The 18,445-nt window shown below is 48.7% G+C and overlaps 1 protein-coding gene across 1 annotated transcript in view; it reads right to left on the bottom strand.

The window, feature by feature from the left end:
• Positions 1-17,880, bottom strand: part of LOC134409383 (putative uncharacterized protein ENSP00000383309) — a 72,943-nt gene extending 55,063 nt beyond the window's left edge. The window contains exon 1 of the mRNA XM_063142095.1: positions 17,440-17,880. Coding sequence (XP_062998165.1) covers positions 17,440-17,880 — 441 coding nt within the window. The remainder of the gene's footprint in view (positions 1-17,439) is intronic.
• Positions 17,881-18,445: the final 565 nt, after the last annotated feature.

Raw genomic sequence — 18,445 nt, 5'->3', positions numbered from 1 at the left:
TGACAAAAACGCTGTTGTGCTGTGAGCCCCCAACCCCCCGCATTTGTGCTCCTTTGCATTATCCACACACAAAGGAGTGAGCGCAGGGGTTGGCATGCCAGGGGGAGTGCCTCCTCACGCCCCTGTTGTTTGTTTTCCTCTACGTTGGAGGAGGCACCGTGCCTGTGCCTCCTCGCATCCCCATTTTTAAAACCTTTGGGGGGCTTCCCCATCTGCGCAGACGCACCTCCAAAGCCGCTCCGGAGCAAGGCGACAGACCACAGACGCCGTTGTCACCTCTTTCCAAGAGAAAAAAGTTTCAGGAGGTCCCCAGCGTCTTTAAACTGGAGCTTCGGGGGAATGTGGCATATAACTGACCTGCTTCCACTGTGGATCCACCCTGGGGCAAAGCCCTCATCAAGACAGGCCCATTGTTGGCAGCTTCACATTGGCCGCTATTGCAGATCTCGTGGTTGCAAAGTGCACACTGGAGCTTCTCAAGCCTCTACCGCATCGCTGCCTGTGCCAGAGCACTCGATTAACCATTGTGAGAAGCAGCCCCACTGCGCATGGGTGGGAAGGGGGCGTCTAGTGTGCCAGCAGCAAGAGATGCTGCAGCAGGAGCAGCTGTTGCAGCTTAAATTGATCCAGGAGGGCCAAAACAGACATTTCTTTAAATGTGTATTTAGCAGATTTATGTCTTTTTTTTCTTTTCATTTTTAGTCTGGAATCCATACAGGTCCCCAAACTGAGTCTTAAAAGCTCTCCTGTACCCTATGCCAGGCCTCACGATTATAGTGTAAATCTGGGTATTTTCTGACCTTAATCCACATGGATGTCCTAACTTTCAAAAGGATAAAACATGCTTATGTCAAGTAGCTGTTTAATGTTCATTGTGAATTGAATTGTTGATTTGTAAAGACTAGATTTTGAAAGCATTCTAAGTACTGTAAATAAAGATGCACATTTGGCAAGGAAGCAAGAATTTTGCCTTATAATTAATAATGTTACTTTGGGAGTCATATATTTATTTTTAATTGTTAGGAGAGTTGCCTCCGGGAATTTCTGTAGTTCAAAGACTTTGAAAAACCAATTTGTCAATTATCTGATGTTCCTTTTCCATTCCTCTTGACCAGCCACAGTCTATATTTGCCATATCTCCAGTTAGCAGTTTTGATAAATTGGTCTTCAGAAGTCAACATACTCTTTTTGAAATGACTGCTGGATTCCTTGGGTCAATGCTAATTTTGCTTGAGTTAGTTCCTTGAAAGTAGAAACACTCCTATCCACCATTCTATTCCTAGACAAAGTCTGTCTGGAACATGTTCGGAACTTTATTATGAACTCAGCTCTCATAAAATAGCAGGAGGACAGCATGAACTCCAGTTAACTTCATGCCCTTTGGACTGGGCTTTGAACTTGATTTAGCCTACAAGATGATGTACTGTAAAACACTGATTCTTTGGCTCTGGAGCTTTGCTGAGTGAGCGCAGTTCGCTGGAAGCAATGCCCGCTCTAGCTTATACAAGAAAATGCAGAAACTGAGAAGGCTGCTAAGCTTTTGTAAGCTGGCAGGTAGCATTTGTGATGGTCAACAGCAATGCTTTTGATGAACTTTCCATCAACTGAGAAGTCAGTGACCTGCTTCCTTCAAGCTTTAGGAAAGGGTTTTCATGAAGGATTTTCATGGGGAGAAGCTACCATGATTTCCTATCGATGTGCCCTCAGTATCTGGATATGTACATTTACAGTTTACAGTTGCTGAACTGACAGCAAAACAAAAAAGCCATGGGTGAGCAACTTGGTGCCCTCCAGATGGGATTGGGATTGAACTCCAGTTCCCATCAGCCACATCCAGCATGGCCAACGTACCATGTTGGGTACCTGGGACAGATCAATCTAATGCTTAATGAGATAGTGATGCTGTTAAGCCCAGTAACAGAGTCCCCCGAAAATGTAACTGGGCACAGCTGGCAGAAGGGCTTGTTCCAGGGTTGTTGGCTCCCATGTCAGTGTCTCAATGGCTGCTCTGTGCAGTGTCTGAACAGCTGTTTCATACTGAAGACATGACCGTAAGCAGGGACTGGCCACCTTGCCAAGTCCTTCACAAAGGATTTGTAATTTCCTGGATGAACTGTAATCATGTTGCTTTTTAAGTTTGAACTGGTTTAAAATCCTGTGTCTGAAAAGATCTTATCAAAATGAATAATGTGTATAGCCTTACACCCCTGAATGATTCCAGCAATGAGTTCAGCAACTGTAAATGAATTTTCTTGTTGCTCAGTGCTTACTTTCTAAGCCAAGAGGTCCAGGGACTCATGTTTGCCTCAAAGCCGGCCTACTGATCTGTGTGTTCTGACTTCTAGCCTGGGCTGTGAAGGAAACGTCAGACACTGGTTGCTTAGTGGTGTAAGCAATAGTGACTGGTGATTCAGCAAAACATGAGCTCATCAAGGTTCTCTGATTTCCATCTTGAAACGTGTTCTGACTCGTGTCCATATCAGATTGTGAGCTTTGTGGGGGGTTGTTGTTTTTTCACATGAAAAATTGTGATCATTTTTGAAGTGTACAGATTTTTCCTCCATTGATCAAAGCATGGTGGTCTGCATTTTTCAAGTGAACCCCCTTTTTGTCATGCAAATCACATTGCAAGTTCAGAAATGTATGAACTCCAGATCTCGATTTGTGAGTTCTGTTGCAAGAGGTGCAATTTTTTTAAAAAACGATCTGAAATTATTTTTCCACTCATCCCTAGGGAGAAAAGCATTCTGCTGCATATGCTTATATATGCCCCCCCCCCCCTTTTCATTCTTATTTTGCATGTTTCAGACATAGGTATCATTTAGGGATAGCTCCACACTGTGTTTCAGACCCCATGAGATTACCCTCTAGGAGCCCCTATATTTCTGCTCAGTATACCTGATTGGCACAATGAGTGACTGATGTTACAAACAATTAAATGTGACAGTGTGCTCGATGTGACTGATGGAGCTGAGCTTAAGGGTACCACAATTCTGCTCCTACTTTACAGAGAGTTTCTAAAAGTTAATACTTGTAGATCGTTATTCTTCTTTCTGGAAGCTCACCTTTGGGGTCCATACTGCCCCCCCCCCCCCCCGCTGCTTAACATCTACAGGAAACTGCTGGGTGGTGTCGTTCTGTGATATGGGTACGTTGTCATCAGTGCAATCAGGTCTACTTTTCCTTTCCATCTGAACCAAGTGTTGCAACCTCTCTGCTGGGTGCATGTTTGAAGCCAGTAAAGGATTGCGCAGAGCTGAATAAACTGAAACTCAATCCGAACTGCTCACAGTGGCAGTCCTAGCTTTGCTAGAATGATGAAACTACATTGGAGTTGTGTCCAGGACTCTTATTTAATTGCTTTCAGCTGATTTACCAGTTATGTTCCAACTTGGAAAAGAGAGACTTGAGAACTGTGGAGAATGCCCTGGTCACCTCTCAAATGGACTACTATGGCACTCCCTATGTGGGACTGCCCTTAAAGGCTGTTTGGAAGCTGTAACTAATTCAGAATTAATTTGTGACAAGAATAGTTAAACTAGTTAAACTGTCGTGAGGTGCCACCAGTATGCTGATAATACCCAGCATTATTTCTCCTTGTCATCCAAATCAGGTAAGGCTGTAGAGGAGTTGAACTAGTGCCTGGGTGGGGGGCAATAAATTGAGGTTGATTCCCACAAAGATTGAGACACTGAATGGGTGGATAGTACTCAGATGTGGATAATCGATGTTTCTCCTGTTTTGGACAGTGTTGTACTCCCCTGAAAGAGTAGGCTGGGGTATTTCTTTTTTATCACTATAAGCTCGACTTTTTCCAGTTTCAGCTGGTTCACAAGCTGCAACCATTTCTGCACAGGGATAGACTACTGCAATGATTTTCTCCACCACCATTGCATCTGCACAGAGTGCACCAATGGAGACTTAGGTAGCCAAAGGCCTATTACATTCAGGCTCACAAGCATCATATAATCATAGAATAGTAGCGTTGGAAAGGGCCTACAAGGCTAGGGTGACCATATTTTGGAAACCTAAAAGGAGGACAACATGGCCGCCCCAAGGGGGCATGCCCACCAACATGCCCAGCCACCAAAGGGGCGTGCCCACTAACATGCCCAGCCTCCAAGGGGGCGTGCCCACCCAAATATGGCCTTGGTCACATGTCTGATTTCACAGCACACAATTAAGACAAACCTGTTCTACATAACATCTTAATGTTAAAATTACTGGAATAAAGAACAAGTGAGACATTCAATGTATCTGAAATTAACTTCACTCATTCCTACTTTTGTATCTTTTGCTGTACTTTGAAGCTTTTGCTATACTCTGTGTAATATAGTTTCCTCTTCCCTCAAATATATTTTCTGACTGCAAATCCTTCACTGGAAGACCATAGTATAACCTTTCCTAACATTTAACAATCTTTCCCCATCACCTTTTTCATATTCATACTCACACATACAGCATACTGCTACCACTGAACAAATGAAGTAGTTGACAAGTACAGAAAAATCTTGTACAACAAACAAGCAACCAAGCATTCAGAAAGAGTATAAACTACTATTACCCTGCAAACATTAGCTATGGAACAAAATGGACTAAAGATTAGCACCTCTTAGCTTGTTTCAACTTCAACCAGACATAACAGTCAAAAACAATGAAGAAAAACACACCTACCTCATTGGCATAGCAATACCTACTGACAAAAATCTTGCAGAAAAGGAAGAGGACAAGAGAGAAAAATATACACCACTGGCTATGGAAGTTAAAGAACTATGGCAACAGGAAAAAGTTATAATTATTCTGTTAGTCACATCAGTCACCAGCATCACATCATTTTAAAAATATTTTTTACAGAAAACCTTCAGAAATTAGGCCTACCAAAATACATGCACGCCAACATCCAGAAAGCAGTCATACTTAAAACATGTTCAATAGTCAGGAAATTTCTGAATCAGTAAAAGACAGCATGACTTGGCAAAGCCCATCATGTCCATCTAGAAAAAACACCATGAACAAGAAAAGAGAGATAAACAATGCTGCTGCTTCTAATAATAATGGCAATCCTGTTATTTAAAAAAAAATATTTTTAAGAAGAATGAACAATAATCAGCATTTTTTACAAAACATACGTCATGCCAATTATATCAAACAAATTGGAGAGGAAGGTCTATGGGTTAAAATGCATTTTTAATAGGAATATCACCTCCAAATCATCCTAGTGAGGCAGGTGGCTACTAGGAGGAGGGCTTTCTCCACTGTGGCACCCCGGTTGTGGAACGAGCTCCCCAGAGAGGTCCGCCTGGCGCCTACACTGTACTGCTTTCGTCGCCAGCTGAAGACCTTTTTATTCACTCAGTATTTTAACACTTAATTTTAACTTAAATTTAAATTTTACTGTTTTAACTGTATTTTAATCTTATATCAACTTTGCTGTGTGGTTTTATCCTGGTTGCGCTTTTTATACTGTATTTCGTAATTGTGTTTTAACCTGTTGGGTGTTTTACTGTGGTTTTAATTTTTGTGAACCGCCCAGAGAGCTTCGGCTATTGGGCGGTATAAAAATGTAATAAATAAATAAATAAATAAATAAATCCTTCCCAACTCACACACAGAAAACTGCAGCCCTCCCCCCCACACACACTGCAAGCATGCACATGCATCCATTCACTCAAAGCAAGGCATCCCATTCAGACAACAATACACACACACACACACTCAGGATCACCCCCCCCCCACACGCATCCATTCACTCAAACAACCAGGCACCCTATTCACCCATACTCTCTCTCTCTCTCTCTCTCTCTCTCTCTCTCTCTCTCTCTCTCTCTCTCACACACACACACACACACACACACACACACACACACACTCAGGATCACCCCCCCACACATGCATCCATTCACTCAAACAACCAGGCACCCTATTCACCCATACTCTCTCTCTCTCTCTCTCTCTCTCTCTCTCTCTCTCTCTCACACACACACACACACACACACACATTAGTCTTACCTGATCCTTGCTCTTTTCCTTGCTCTTCCTCTTCTCATTCCTCTTCCTCTTCCCCTTCCTCTTCTTCCCTTTCCTCTTCTTCCTCCTGCTGCTGCATCCCCGCCCCCCCGGGCTGATTGCGCATCAGCCCGGGAGAAGGGGTCCGCCTATGCTTCCATCTGGGGCTCTTGTTGGTGGCCGCTGTGATGTCACAGTGGCAACCAATGAGAGCCCCATATGGAGGAGTTGGCAGGACTTAAACTGCGTATTTTCATGTTTCGGAAACATGTAGTTCAATGCCCTCCAGGCTTCCATCCAGGCCTTTTCAATGTCACCGCAGCAAAGGAGAGGGCCAGATGGAAGGCTGGAGGGCCTTAAACAGTTTAAAACAAAACAAAACAACACACCTTGGTTTTTCCTAGACAAAACGGGGAAAACGGGGATTTCTCCCTGGACACAATTTCCTCCCCCCACCGTGTCTGGACATGTAGCCGAAGACTGCAGGCATGTAGCCAAGTCCGCTGCTTTTCCTGGCTACCGCATTTACTCCTGAGTAGCCGGGAAAAGCGGCAGACAGGCGACATGGGGTGGGGGGCGGAATCACGGCTTAAGGAACATGGGGGGCAGGGATCGCAGCATAAGGGACATGGGGGTGGGAATCACAGCCTAAGGGACATGGGGGGGCAGGAATCGCAACCTATGGGATATCGGGGGCAGAAAACGGAGGGCTATGGGAGATCGGGGTGGGAAATGGAGGCCTTCGGGGGGCGGGAAACGGAGGGCTACAGGAGATCAGGGGTGGGAAATGGAGGCCTTCGGGGGCGGGAAACGGAGGGCTATGGGAGATCGGGGGCAGGAAACGGAGGCCAGGGGAGATCAGGGGGTTCAGAGGCCAGGGGAGATCATGCAGTTGCGGCCTAGTCTTCCTTTTTGAGTCCTCGGGCTCCGTTGAATCAGCCGCGGGACCGCAGACGGATGGAGGTAAGGGAGAGGAGGGAGGGCGGGTTACCTGGCCCTGCCGCCGCCGCCTGTCCAGTGACGGCGGCAGAGCCAGGTAAGGGGGAGGAGGAGCTTTACTTCCTGTTTGAGCCGTGGGCTCTAGTGAAGGTGGCGACGGGCCGTGATGGACGCAGGTAAGACCCCCCTCCTCCTTACCTGGCTCTGCCACTGTCGCTGCACGGGCGGCGGCGGCGGCAGGGCCAGGTAAACCCCCTCCCTCCTCTCCCTTACCTCCATCTGTCCGCGGACCCGCGGCTCCTTCAACGGAGCTCAAGGCCTCAACCAGGAAGACCAGGCCGCAGTTGCGTGCGGCGACAGTGGCAGAGCCAGGTAAGGAGGAGGGGGGTCTTACGTGCGTCTGTCGCCACTTTCACTAGAGCCCATGGCTCAACCAGGAAGTAAAGCTCCCCCTCCCCCTTGCCACCTTCACTAGAGCCCACGGCTCAAACAGGAAGTGTAGGCCGCAATCGGGGCCTACAGTTCCTGGCTGAGCCGCGGGCTGGGCTGGGCCGGGCCGGGACAGACACAGGTAAGGGGGAGGAGGGAGGGGGCCTTACCTGTCGCCACTCCCCGCCACTGCGGAGCTCTGATTTGGAGCCGGAGCTCCGCAGTGGAGCGGAGCGGCCCCTAGGCGGATCGAGGTGGGGCGGAGCGGGCCCGATCCACAATTTGCGGATCAGGCGTGAAGAGGATCGGGGGGATCCATGCACATCCCTAACCTTTATATGTGTGTACACAAGTGCACACACACACACACACTTCTCACCTCCTTACATCTCAGTATGGAGGGATATAACAAAAACCCTTCCTGCTTGCTGAGATCTGGCGATAGGATCATGCGGTGGGAGCAGCAGCTGTTAAAGCCATCCTGATCCAAATGTTCTCTTCCTTGCTTCCCAAGTGATGGGTAATCAGCTGGCCTGCAGGGGGAAATGGGTGGAGCTCCCCAGGGCACAAGCAGACAGCATGGAGAGTAGCCAAGGGGGCATAGACTGGCCCACCTGGCCATAGAGACTTACTTGGAGCCCATTTCCAAATCTTTCTAGCACCAGGGATAAATAGTTTTTGTTCACCCAGGATTTTTAACTTTGTGTATGTTTTCAAGAATTCAGGGTTGCACTATTACATTTTAAGTTGTGATTTAATGGATTATACACTGCTTTGGAATTTTAAACAGAATGAAGAGCTGTATAATCCCACACTTCCTCCAAGATGCGCAGATCAGCGTACAGTGTTTACCCCCATTTGTTTATTTATTGCATTTATACACCACCTGTCCACTAAAGCAATGAAATTCTAAATACAATTTGAAATGCTAAAACAATCAATTAATGAACAAGTGAAATAAGACAAAAACATGAAACGGCTGAATGGTCTCAGGCCCTTGGTGGTCTCTGCAGGAGCTGAGGGTGCGTGTGTCCTCGCCTCGTTTGTACTGATGCAATAATGAGGTAGATGAGGGCACAAGATCAGAGCAAAAATCTTAAAATGATTAACGGCACAGAGCCTATGAATTAAGAAGAAACTATTGGAATGACTGTCCACGCATTGATCTCAGACGTCATCCTGGGCAATGTTTTACTAACCACTTTCAGTCCCAGGCAATTTAGATGTTTTTCAGAGAAATTCCAATTTCAAGTTGACTGTGTTTGTTTAAGGACTTAACTGTTTCAGACATGGTCTCTTAGGCCACAGCTAGACCTAAGGTTTATCCTGGGATCATCCAGGGTTCGCCCCTGCCTGAGCACTGGATCCCCTGTGTGTCACCTAGATGAACAGGTTTGACCCCTGAACGATCCAGGAATAAACCTTAGGTCTAGCTATGGCCTTAGTTTCTCTCCCCCCCCCCCCCCGCCCCACTAAAATATACCTCAGAAAACCTCTTTCCCTTTCAAGCTCTCTTCCTTCTTGGTAGTATTGGTGGTGATATGTGAACTGATTGGTTTAATGTCAGAGAGAGGTTTTTTTCTTGCACTGAGTAATATCCCATAAAACGAAGAGCATTGTGTTTCAAGTATTTTTTATAGATTCAATTGCTGTGCAGCCATCTATGTTTTCCTCGTTTTAATACAAAGGTTGGTCCTGTGCTGTTTTCCAAGAAACCGTGGCTCGGTAAGTATGTAAGTCACTTTCCTTTCTACCATTAAGATCTCTCTCTTTACTTTGTGGGAGTGGAGAACATTTTACAAAGGGCCTCGGTGACTGTGCAGCTTCTTAATTTACAGGGACCAGAGAGACATTTTCTACCCAGAGGTTTCACCACTTAACAGGAAAGAGTTTCTTCAGAAATTCTGTCTGGCACTAAGTCTATATTCAATTAACAAAAAACCTACAGTTTACAAAACAACGTTAAGGATGTAGTTTTAACCAAGCACCAAAAAGCAGGGAAATTGGGAGTTAAGGCTCACAAGCCTTAACTCCACATCCTCCCTAAGGAGGCAGAAAGTACCAGTGAAATTCTCATTCTCCCAAAGCGGATAAACCATGAAGACAGGATGGAGAATAGGATATTCACATACTGACATACAAGTCAGTATGTCCCATGGTCATTCCTGACCATGGGACATACTGACTTGCAATGATGGGAGTTGTAGTCCAACACCTTTGGAGGGCACCAGGTTGGGGAAGGGCTGCTCTAAACAAAAAAAGAAGTAGGTGGCTCTAAGTTGTTCGTCGTCAGTTTTCCACAACCCCACAGTCACCTCTGCATATCCTATTCTCCGAAGCAGGTGTGCCTGGGCCATCCCAGTATATGCGTGTGTGCCTCCCCCTCCCCCACCCCCAGTGTGTTGGCACATGCTCCCTGGCAAAAGCAGATTGGCCCCAGGGCAGAGAAATGGGGGCCTTGCTAGACCTACTGGTGTTCTGTGCTTGAGGAGGGGTGAAAGAGGGTTTTCCTGCATAGGTTTGATGCCTCAGGGCCCACAAGTTGTGTGGGTTATTCCAGTATTGGAGGGGGGTTGTTGCGGGAGTTTGTTGCGGTTGTGGTGCTGTTGGGTCAAGCACGGGATGTGGAGCCACACCGGCCTGATTTTGGGGTGTGTGTGTGTTACGCCCACGGTGTGATTTGCGCAAGTGCGAAAGAGCGCAATCCGCGGTGGTTGGTGGCGGCGGTGGCGGCAGCTGAAGTGCCTCTGCTGCTTATGTTGGATTCTGCCCCCAGGACTGGGCACAAGGGAGCCAGTTGGCAGGTGGGGATGACCCACAGGGGGCGTGGGCAGCGGTGGCAGGAGGATGGGAAAGAGTGGCATTGTTGAGCGGCAACATTGACAAGGCAGAGATGCGGTCATTTGATTTCGGGGGTGACGAAGGTGCAAAGGAGAAGCATGGTCGACATTTATGCATGGGCAGAAGTCCTGTATGATTCACATCTGCAATAGGAGTGGGCGCCTGAACCTGCATATAGTAGTACGTCCACTTCAGACGTATTGTGATCTGAGGAGGGTCGTCGGCATGTGCACTCTGCGCCTACATCTCCCATGTGGCCTCTGCCGATTTCCGGCGATGACCGGCCCTGCGCCCCTCCCCCCATCCCACGGAGCCATCCCACATCTGGGCGTTGGCATGGCAGCAGCTCTGGACCAGCTGCACCAGCAGAAGCGCATTGCGCCCAAGGAGAGGCGGCCCTGTGTGTGTGTGTGTACATGTGTGTGGGGAGCGATAGCGAAGGGAGGGGAGCTATGGAACACCTCTGTGAGGGAGCCCTTGTCACCCTTCTCTTGGGAGCAGCCATGTACATTGGGGCTGTAGCGCAGTATCAGCAGTTCTGTGCAGTGGTGGCTGCCAGACGGCGGCAGTGGGAGGAAGAACTACTAGCCCTCAGCTGCTCTAGTATCTCCTGGTGCCGCCAAGTGATCCTCCTCCCCTGCGGAGCCATTCCCGATACCTACACACGGGCCAAGCAGAAAGAAGGGGGGAGGGGGGCTCGTCAGTTTCCGCACCAGCAGAGGTGTGGAACCAGCATCAGCAGACCGTCACTGCACCCCCCCTACCCACTCACCCAGAAAATGCAGACAGTAGGATGGTGTGTGTGTGTATTGACACAGTGCAAAGGGGCCCCAGGGCACGTGCCCACCCCCTCGGCTGATGCTTCCCTGACCTTCCGCCTGCCATCGCGCGGCCAATGGAAGATGGCCGCCCACCCTCACCTGTTGCCCCCTTACACCCAGCTGCTGTGTACCCACACCAATAGGCACACAGCCTGCCTATCTCTACTGTGCCCGTCATTCCCCCACTCGCCTTTACATCATCCGCGCAGCCTACACCACCGACATTAGGATGGTACCTGCGGCTGCCCACCACAACAATGGGGAGTGTACAGCCCACCAACTTCCCATTAAAGTTGGATGCCCCCCTTCCTGAAAAGTTTTCCACACAGGATAACAAGCTGCACATAACCCACACATCCACAACACCCCCCAACTCACCAGACAGTCTTCTGTTCGTCCGTTCGTGCGCAAAGCGGACCCGTTTATTAAAAAAAAACAACGCCATGCCACGCCACTGCCACAGCTGCACACGGGGTGCAAATGGAGGATGAGGTTTGGCCGAAACTGCTGGCTACTCCCCTTAGCACGCCTTCTTCCTGACCATTGCTGACCTCGCTGGAAACCGCGCTGACTTCATTTCATTCCACACCTCTGCCGCCCACATCCAAATTAACCCGCACCGACAGGAAATACCAGGCTTAAAGCCGTTTCGCAAAACATGGGGAAACAGAGGTTTCAACACAGGATGGACATGGATCCTGGTGAACATCTTGTGGACCTGTAAGGACGCCGCCGGTATGTAACCCGCGCTACAGCCCTGTCTAGCAATGGCCTGAGAAGGGCTCAACAGGCCATGGCCGGACTTTTACATCCCAGTCAGTTGAATACAGATGTTATTTGTTGTTCAAAACTTGTCCATTCGTAATGCTTGCCTTTCAGCCTGGATCGAGGGATTGCAAATTCACTATCACATTTGGATTTATTTATTTATTTAAAATATTTATATTCTGCCCTATATCACTAAGATCACAGGGCGCTGTACAGATAAAAACATACAGTATAAAACAATAAATATATACAGTTAAAAACAAATTAAACCGTGATCCAAGTTAAAACTATATATAATTTAAAAGCAATAGATGCAGTTAAAACAGTTAAAACAATGTGCCAGTGAGTTTAACCATCAAAGGCTTTGTTAAAAAGCCATGTTTTTACTTGGCGTCGAAATGAAATCAATGTTGGTGCCAATCGGGCCTCCAAGGGGGGGCATTCCACAGTCGTGGGCCACCACAGAGAACGCCCTCTCCCTTCTCCCATCATAACGTATATGTTGCATTGATGGGATGCGGAGAAGGGCTCCTCCAACAGATCTAAGATCTTGGGCAGGCATATATAAGGAGAGGCGCTCCCTCAAGTATCGAGGTCCCAAGCCGTTTAGGGCTTTAAACGTCATTACCAACACCTTGAATTACGACCGGAAGCGTATAGGCAGCCAGTGCAGTTCCTTTAAGACCGGCGTTATGTGGGCTCTATAAGATGTACCCGCCAGCAGTCTAGCTGCTGCATTTTGCACTAGCTGCAACTTCTGTGTCGTCTTCAAGGGCAGCCCCGCATAGAGTGCATTGCAGTAGTCTAATCAGGAAGTTACCAGTGCATGCACCACTGTGGCTAGGTTGTCCCTGTCCAGGAAAGGCCGTAGCTGGCGGATCAGTCGAAGCTGACCTCAAGTACTCCATGCCACAGAGTCCACCTGGGCCTCCAGTGACAATGATGGGTCTAGGAGTACTCCCAAGCTACGTACCTGCTCCTTCAGAAGGAGCGCCACCTCATCCAGAACAGGTCGCTTACCCAATTCCTGGACTCGGGAACCACCAATCCACAGAGCTTCTCTCTTATCAGGATTCAGCTTCTGTTTATTGGCCCTCATCCAGCCTATTACAGCCTCCAGGCACTGGTCCAACACCTCCACAGCCCCAGCTGACTCCGACGACAAGGAGAAATGCAGGTTGCTTACCTGTAACTGTAGTTCTTCGAGTGGTCATCTATGCATTCACACATATGGGCTTTGCGCCTGCGCAGAGACCAGACCGGAACCTACTATAGCTGAGTGGAACGTTTTTGGCGGGAACCCCTCCCCCCACGCTACCGCGCATGTCCATGGGGTTCCCGCCCTTACCTCAGTTTACAGGAGTCCGACATTGTGCCCCCATAAACATGAGTGTAATAAAATAAGTACATTCCACAATATAACAGTGTCATTTATAAGTCTCACACCACCAAGTGGGGATGGCGGGTGGGTTGTGTGAATGCATAGATGACCACTCGAAGAACTACAGTTACAGGTAAGCAACCTGCATTTCTTCTTCGTGGTCTCTATGCATCACACATATGGGCGAGTAGCAAGCTGACATACCTTTGGAGGTGGGTTGGTGCATCATCTGAAGATCTCCGAGAGCACTGTCCTCCCAAATGAGCAGTCCTGCCTCGCACGGGTGTCCAAACTGTAGTGCTTGACAAACGTGGATGGAGTGGACCACATTGCGGCTCTACAGACTTCTGCCAAGGGAACACCTCTGGTGAAGGCCACTGATGTTGAGACAGCCCTGGTGGAATGAGCTGTCACAGGTTTCACTAACTCTATTTTAGAAATAGAGTAGGCCAATTCAATTGTCTCCACTATCCAGCGTGACAGTCGTTGGCAGGAGATAGGGAGTCCCTTAGAAGGCTCACCATAACAAATAAACAATTGCTTTGTTTTCCTTAAAGTCTCTGTCCTGTCTTTGTAAAAAGCAAGAGCCCTTCTTACATCTAGAGTATGCAAAGAAGACTCAAGAGGTGTAGTTGGATTAGGAAAGAAAGCAGGTAAAGTAATATGCTGGGACAGATGAAAAGTTGACACTACCTTAGGTAGGAAGGCTGGGTCTGTGCGTAGCACAACCTTATCCTTATGAAAGATAGTGTATGGCACATCTATCCTAAGAGCTCTAAGCTCACTTGCACGTCTTGCCGATGTGATGGCTACTAAAAAGATTGTCTTTAAAGTTAGAAGCCTGAGGTCTGTCGAAGCCATGGGCTCGAAGGGTTTGCGCGTCAGTGCTTGCAGCACAACTGACAGGCTCCATGGCGGCACGATACTCTTCACAGTCGGTATCGTGTTCTTCAGACCTTTCAGAAATTTCTTAGTTGTTGGATGGGTAAACGGTGTAAAACCATTCACGCCCCGACGAAAAGATGTAATCGCAGCTAGGTGAACCCTGATGGATGCGAGCTTAAGTCCCTGCTGGAAGAGTGTCAATAAATAATTGAGGATGAAAGACAAGTGGCAAGATTCTGGTGTTTGGTCTTTTTTTGATGCAAAGCTTTGAAATCTTCGCCACTTTGCAGCATAAGCTTTCCTTGTGGAAGGCTTTAGCGCTGCCAATATGATGTGGTCCACAGTTAAAGCTCCGGTTCTAGCAGAGGAATGGTTGGTATTCTCCATGCAGTCATCTTGAGGGTCGACAGATCTGCGTGTCGAACCCTGCCCTGGTGTCGAGACAGTAGCCTCGGTATCGACGGGAGCCTGATGTAATTTCCCCTCGATAACCGAAGGGCGTGAGGGAACCACGTCTGTCGAGGCCACCACGGTGTGATCAGGATGCAATTGGAGTTGTCCATCTGGATCTTGGCTAACACCCTTGTCAATAGAGGAAAAGGTGGGAATATGTACAGGAGATTTCCTCTCCAAGTCCTGGTGAAAGCGTCTCCTAGAGAGCGCTTTCCTCTTCCTGCCCTGCTGCAATACTTGGCGCAAATTGCGTTGTCTTCGGTAGCAAAGACATCGACGGCAGGGCGGCCCCAGTATCGAAAAAGATTTTCTCGCACCTCGATGTCGAGCTCCCACTCGTGGTCGACATGGAAGGACCTGCTGAGAGAGTCCGCAAAGACGTTCTCCTTGCCGGCTACATGAATCGCAGTCAGGTAAGTCCTTCTCTTTATGCACCAGTTCCATATCCTGAGTGCTGAACGGTTCAGAGGGTGTGATCTTGTTCCACCTTGCCTGTTGATGTATGCCACCACAGTGGTATTGTCCGTCGCAATCAAGACATTTCGGCCCTCGATCATCTGTGCAAATGCTTTTACTGCATATTCTACTGCCAGGAGTTCGAGATGATTGATGTGCTGTTCTCTTTGGAATAGAGGCCAGTGACCTTGAGAGGTGAGGGAGTTGCAATGGGCTCCCCATCCTTCTAAAGATGCATCCGTTGTGATTGTTACCGAAGGCGCCTGTTGTTGGAACGGAACGCCTTCGAGAAGAGTCGACATCGAGAACCACCATTTCAGAGATGCCCTCACCTGCTTCGGTATCGAAAGGTAAGTTCGTCGAGCATTGCGCCTGAGATCGAAAGTCCTCAAAAACCAGGCCTGCAATACCCTCATTCTGAGTCTTGAAAATCTGATGACTGCCGTAGTAGCTGCCATCCGACCTAACAATCTTTGAACTGTCCATGCCGAAACTTTTCGGCGGCTCTCGGTATCGATGGCTAACTGCTGCAAGGTGTTCGCCCTGGTTGAAGGTAAGTATGCTCTCCCGTCCCGAGAGGATAGGGTTACCCCTATGAAGTCCAATCTCTGCTGTGGAGTCAAAATGGACTTTTCGTGGTTGACCCACAGTCCCAACGAGTCCAACAGGTTGAGGGTGGTTAGTATGTCCGACTGGAGTGCCTCTCTGTTGTTCGCTACGAGGAGCCAATCGTCCAGGTATGGGTAAACGTAAATGCCTTTCTGCCTTAGGTGGGCGCACACCACTGCCATGACCTTCGTGAAGACCCTCGGTGCCGTGGCCAACCCGAATGGAAGAACGGTGAATTGGTACTGGGATGTACCGATCGAAAACCGAAGGTAAGCTTGATGCGACTTCCTGATGGAGATATGGAAGTACGCATCCTTCAGATCCACCACTGCGAACCAAACTCCTTTCTGTAGAAGTTGCAGAATTGAAGTAACCGTTGTCATACGGAACTTCCTCGGGGTGATGAACTTGTTCAGATGTCTTAAGTCCATGATCGGTCGAAGACCTCCATCCTTCTTCGGGACCGTGAAGTAACGGGAGAAAAATCCCTGGTTGAATTCCTCTGCAGGTACGGGAGAGATAGCTCCCTTCGATAGTAAGGTCTGTACCTCGAGAAGCAGAGGAGGGGATGGAGCCGTTACTTTCACGCCGGAAAAGGGAGGAAGGGCATCGAGCTCGATGGCATAGCCCGAATTGATGATAGTGAGCACCCAGGAGTCTGTTGTTATTAACTCCCATTGATGGTAATGGGGTGCTAGGCGGTTCGCAAAAGGGAGTGGATCTGGGGCCGAAGAGTCAAACACGCTGCTTCTTGCTGAAGTCAGGTTGCCTCTTGTCTTGCTGGTATCTGCCCTGGTAAGGCCTCTTCCTCTGCAGCTGCTGTTGTTGCTGCCGGGGTTGAGGTTGGTATTGAGGCCGGTATTGCTGCTGTTGTTGCGTTTGCGGCCTCGTCCATCTCTTTGGTCTATACTGCACTGGAGGAGCAGTGAACCCCATCTTTTTAGCCGTTGTTCTCGCTTTGTAGATGGAGTCCAGCGTCTCGTCGGTGTTAGTATTAAAGAGTCCTTCGCCATCGAATGGCATACTCTCTATCCTCCACTTGGTTTCATGCGTCAAGTTAGCCGATCTGAGCCAAGCATGCCTTCTCAGAGATATTGCGCCCATCATCGACTTTGAATGGCAGTCCACTTGGTGTCGGGCCGTGGATAACTGCTGCCTGGCGATGGCTGAAGCCTCATTTTGAAACACTCTCGCCAGCTCCTTTTTGTCCTCCGGGAGGTGTTCACATAATGAACCCATCTTCTCCCAAAGGAAAAGCTGGTACCTCGCCATCGTCGCTTCGTATGCAGACGCTCTAATACCTAAAGAAGATGATGAATAAATCCTTCTACCAGTCTGGTCTAATTTCCTCCCCTCCCTATCCACGGGTGCCGAATGTGCCTTTTGTGATTGGCCTTGGGCCGACTCCACCACGATGGAATTAGTCTTTGGATGTTGTACTAAAAATTTGACGTCTTCCTCCTGAATTCGATAGAGAGTCTCTAATCTCTTAGATGTAGCCTGAGTCACAGCAGGTGTCTTCCAAGACAGTTGAGCTGTTTGCTTCAATGCATGCGGGATAGGAATAGCAAGTCTTTGATTAGTGGTAGATTGGAATACATCATATATCGGATCAACTACCGATTCGTCTGTTTGTTGGATATCTAATCCTAATGCCTGTGTCATTCTAAGCATATGGTCAGAAAACCTGACCATATCGTCCGAGGGAGAGGAAGGGTCGTTATCGTGGACCTCATCCTCCGGCGAAGGCATCGTTGGAGTCGCAGACACCCTCGATTCCGAATCTGAAGGGTAGTCTTGCTCAGGAGAAGACAGTGTAACCACTTGCAGTTGAAGTTGCTCCGTCGGTACCGTGGGAACTGCCCCGGTCGACCCCGATGGTTGAATACGTTGTTGAGGGGTCGACACCCTCGAAGTTTGATGGTCGGGAGATGAGGGTAATGGTAACCGGCACACTCTTGTCGTAGGTGGACGGTGCGCATAATAGTCTTCCTGGGGACACTGTCGATCCGGAAAGTACCGCTGAGGACGATATCGGTCCCATTCGTAATCCTCGAATCTTGGCTGAGGATCGGAGTATCTAGAAGCTCCGTCCCATTCACGGCGAGGTGTCATTCTCGGAGATGGCTGTAGTGGGATTAACCCTTGCAATGTTTGAGGCCTTGGAGGCTGCTGGAAAGAAGCCGCTGACGCGGAATCTCTTAGCTCGCCCTCCGAAAGGCTGGGCGGGCGTGTCGGTACCGAAGCCATCGGCACCGACTGAGATCTCGATGCCGAGGGGGGCCTCGACATCGAGGCGGTCGGTACAATGGGAGGCGTGGAATGACTCCTAACTGACTCCGCCGCTCGAGGTGACGCTAGGGAGAGTTTCTCAGCGTCCCTCTTTTTCTTCTTCTTCTTCTTTTCCAGCTCCGAAGAAGGTTTAGGAGTTCTGGCTTTCTTTGAAATCTTCTTAGCCATAGAACTCGTTAAAGACCAGCCAGGCGTGAGGGGTATCTGTGCCCTATGTGCTCTGGCTTGCACTTCAGTGCTGCGGTCTGCTGGTTTGTCGTTAACGGACTTACGGATTGCCGTTTTATCAGTAACGGGCTTACCAACTGCCGTTTTTTCCATAGTGGGAGCCTCCGTGGCCCTGAGAGCTTTTTCCCACAATATAGAACGAAGTCTGTCGGCTCTGTGCTTTCTAGTCTGTTTTGTGAACGACATACAGTGGTGGCAGGCCTCCACCATGTGTCCTTCGCCCAAGCAAACGAGACAAAGAGAGTGTCCGTCCGTCGGTGGAAGCTTCGCCCCACACCTGACACACTTCCTAAACGGGGCTTTTGCTGCCTTACGGGCCTCAGGCGACCGAAGTCGC

The sequence above is a fragment of the Elgaria multicarinata genome, chromosome 15 (assembly GCF_023053635.1).
Source record: "Elgaria multicarinata webbii isolate HBS135686 ecotype San Diego chromosome 15, rElgMul1.1.pri, whole genome shotgun sequence".
Classification (NCBI taxonomy): domain Eukaryota; kingdom Metazoa; phylum Chordata; class Lepidosauria; order Squamata; family Anguidae; genus Elgaria; species Elgaria multicarinata.
Note: the sequence above shows the minus strand (reverse complement) of the source record. Positions and strands in the feature narration are given on the sequence as shown.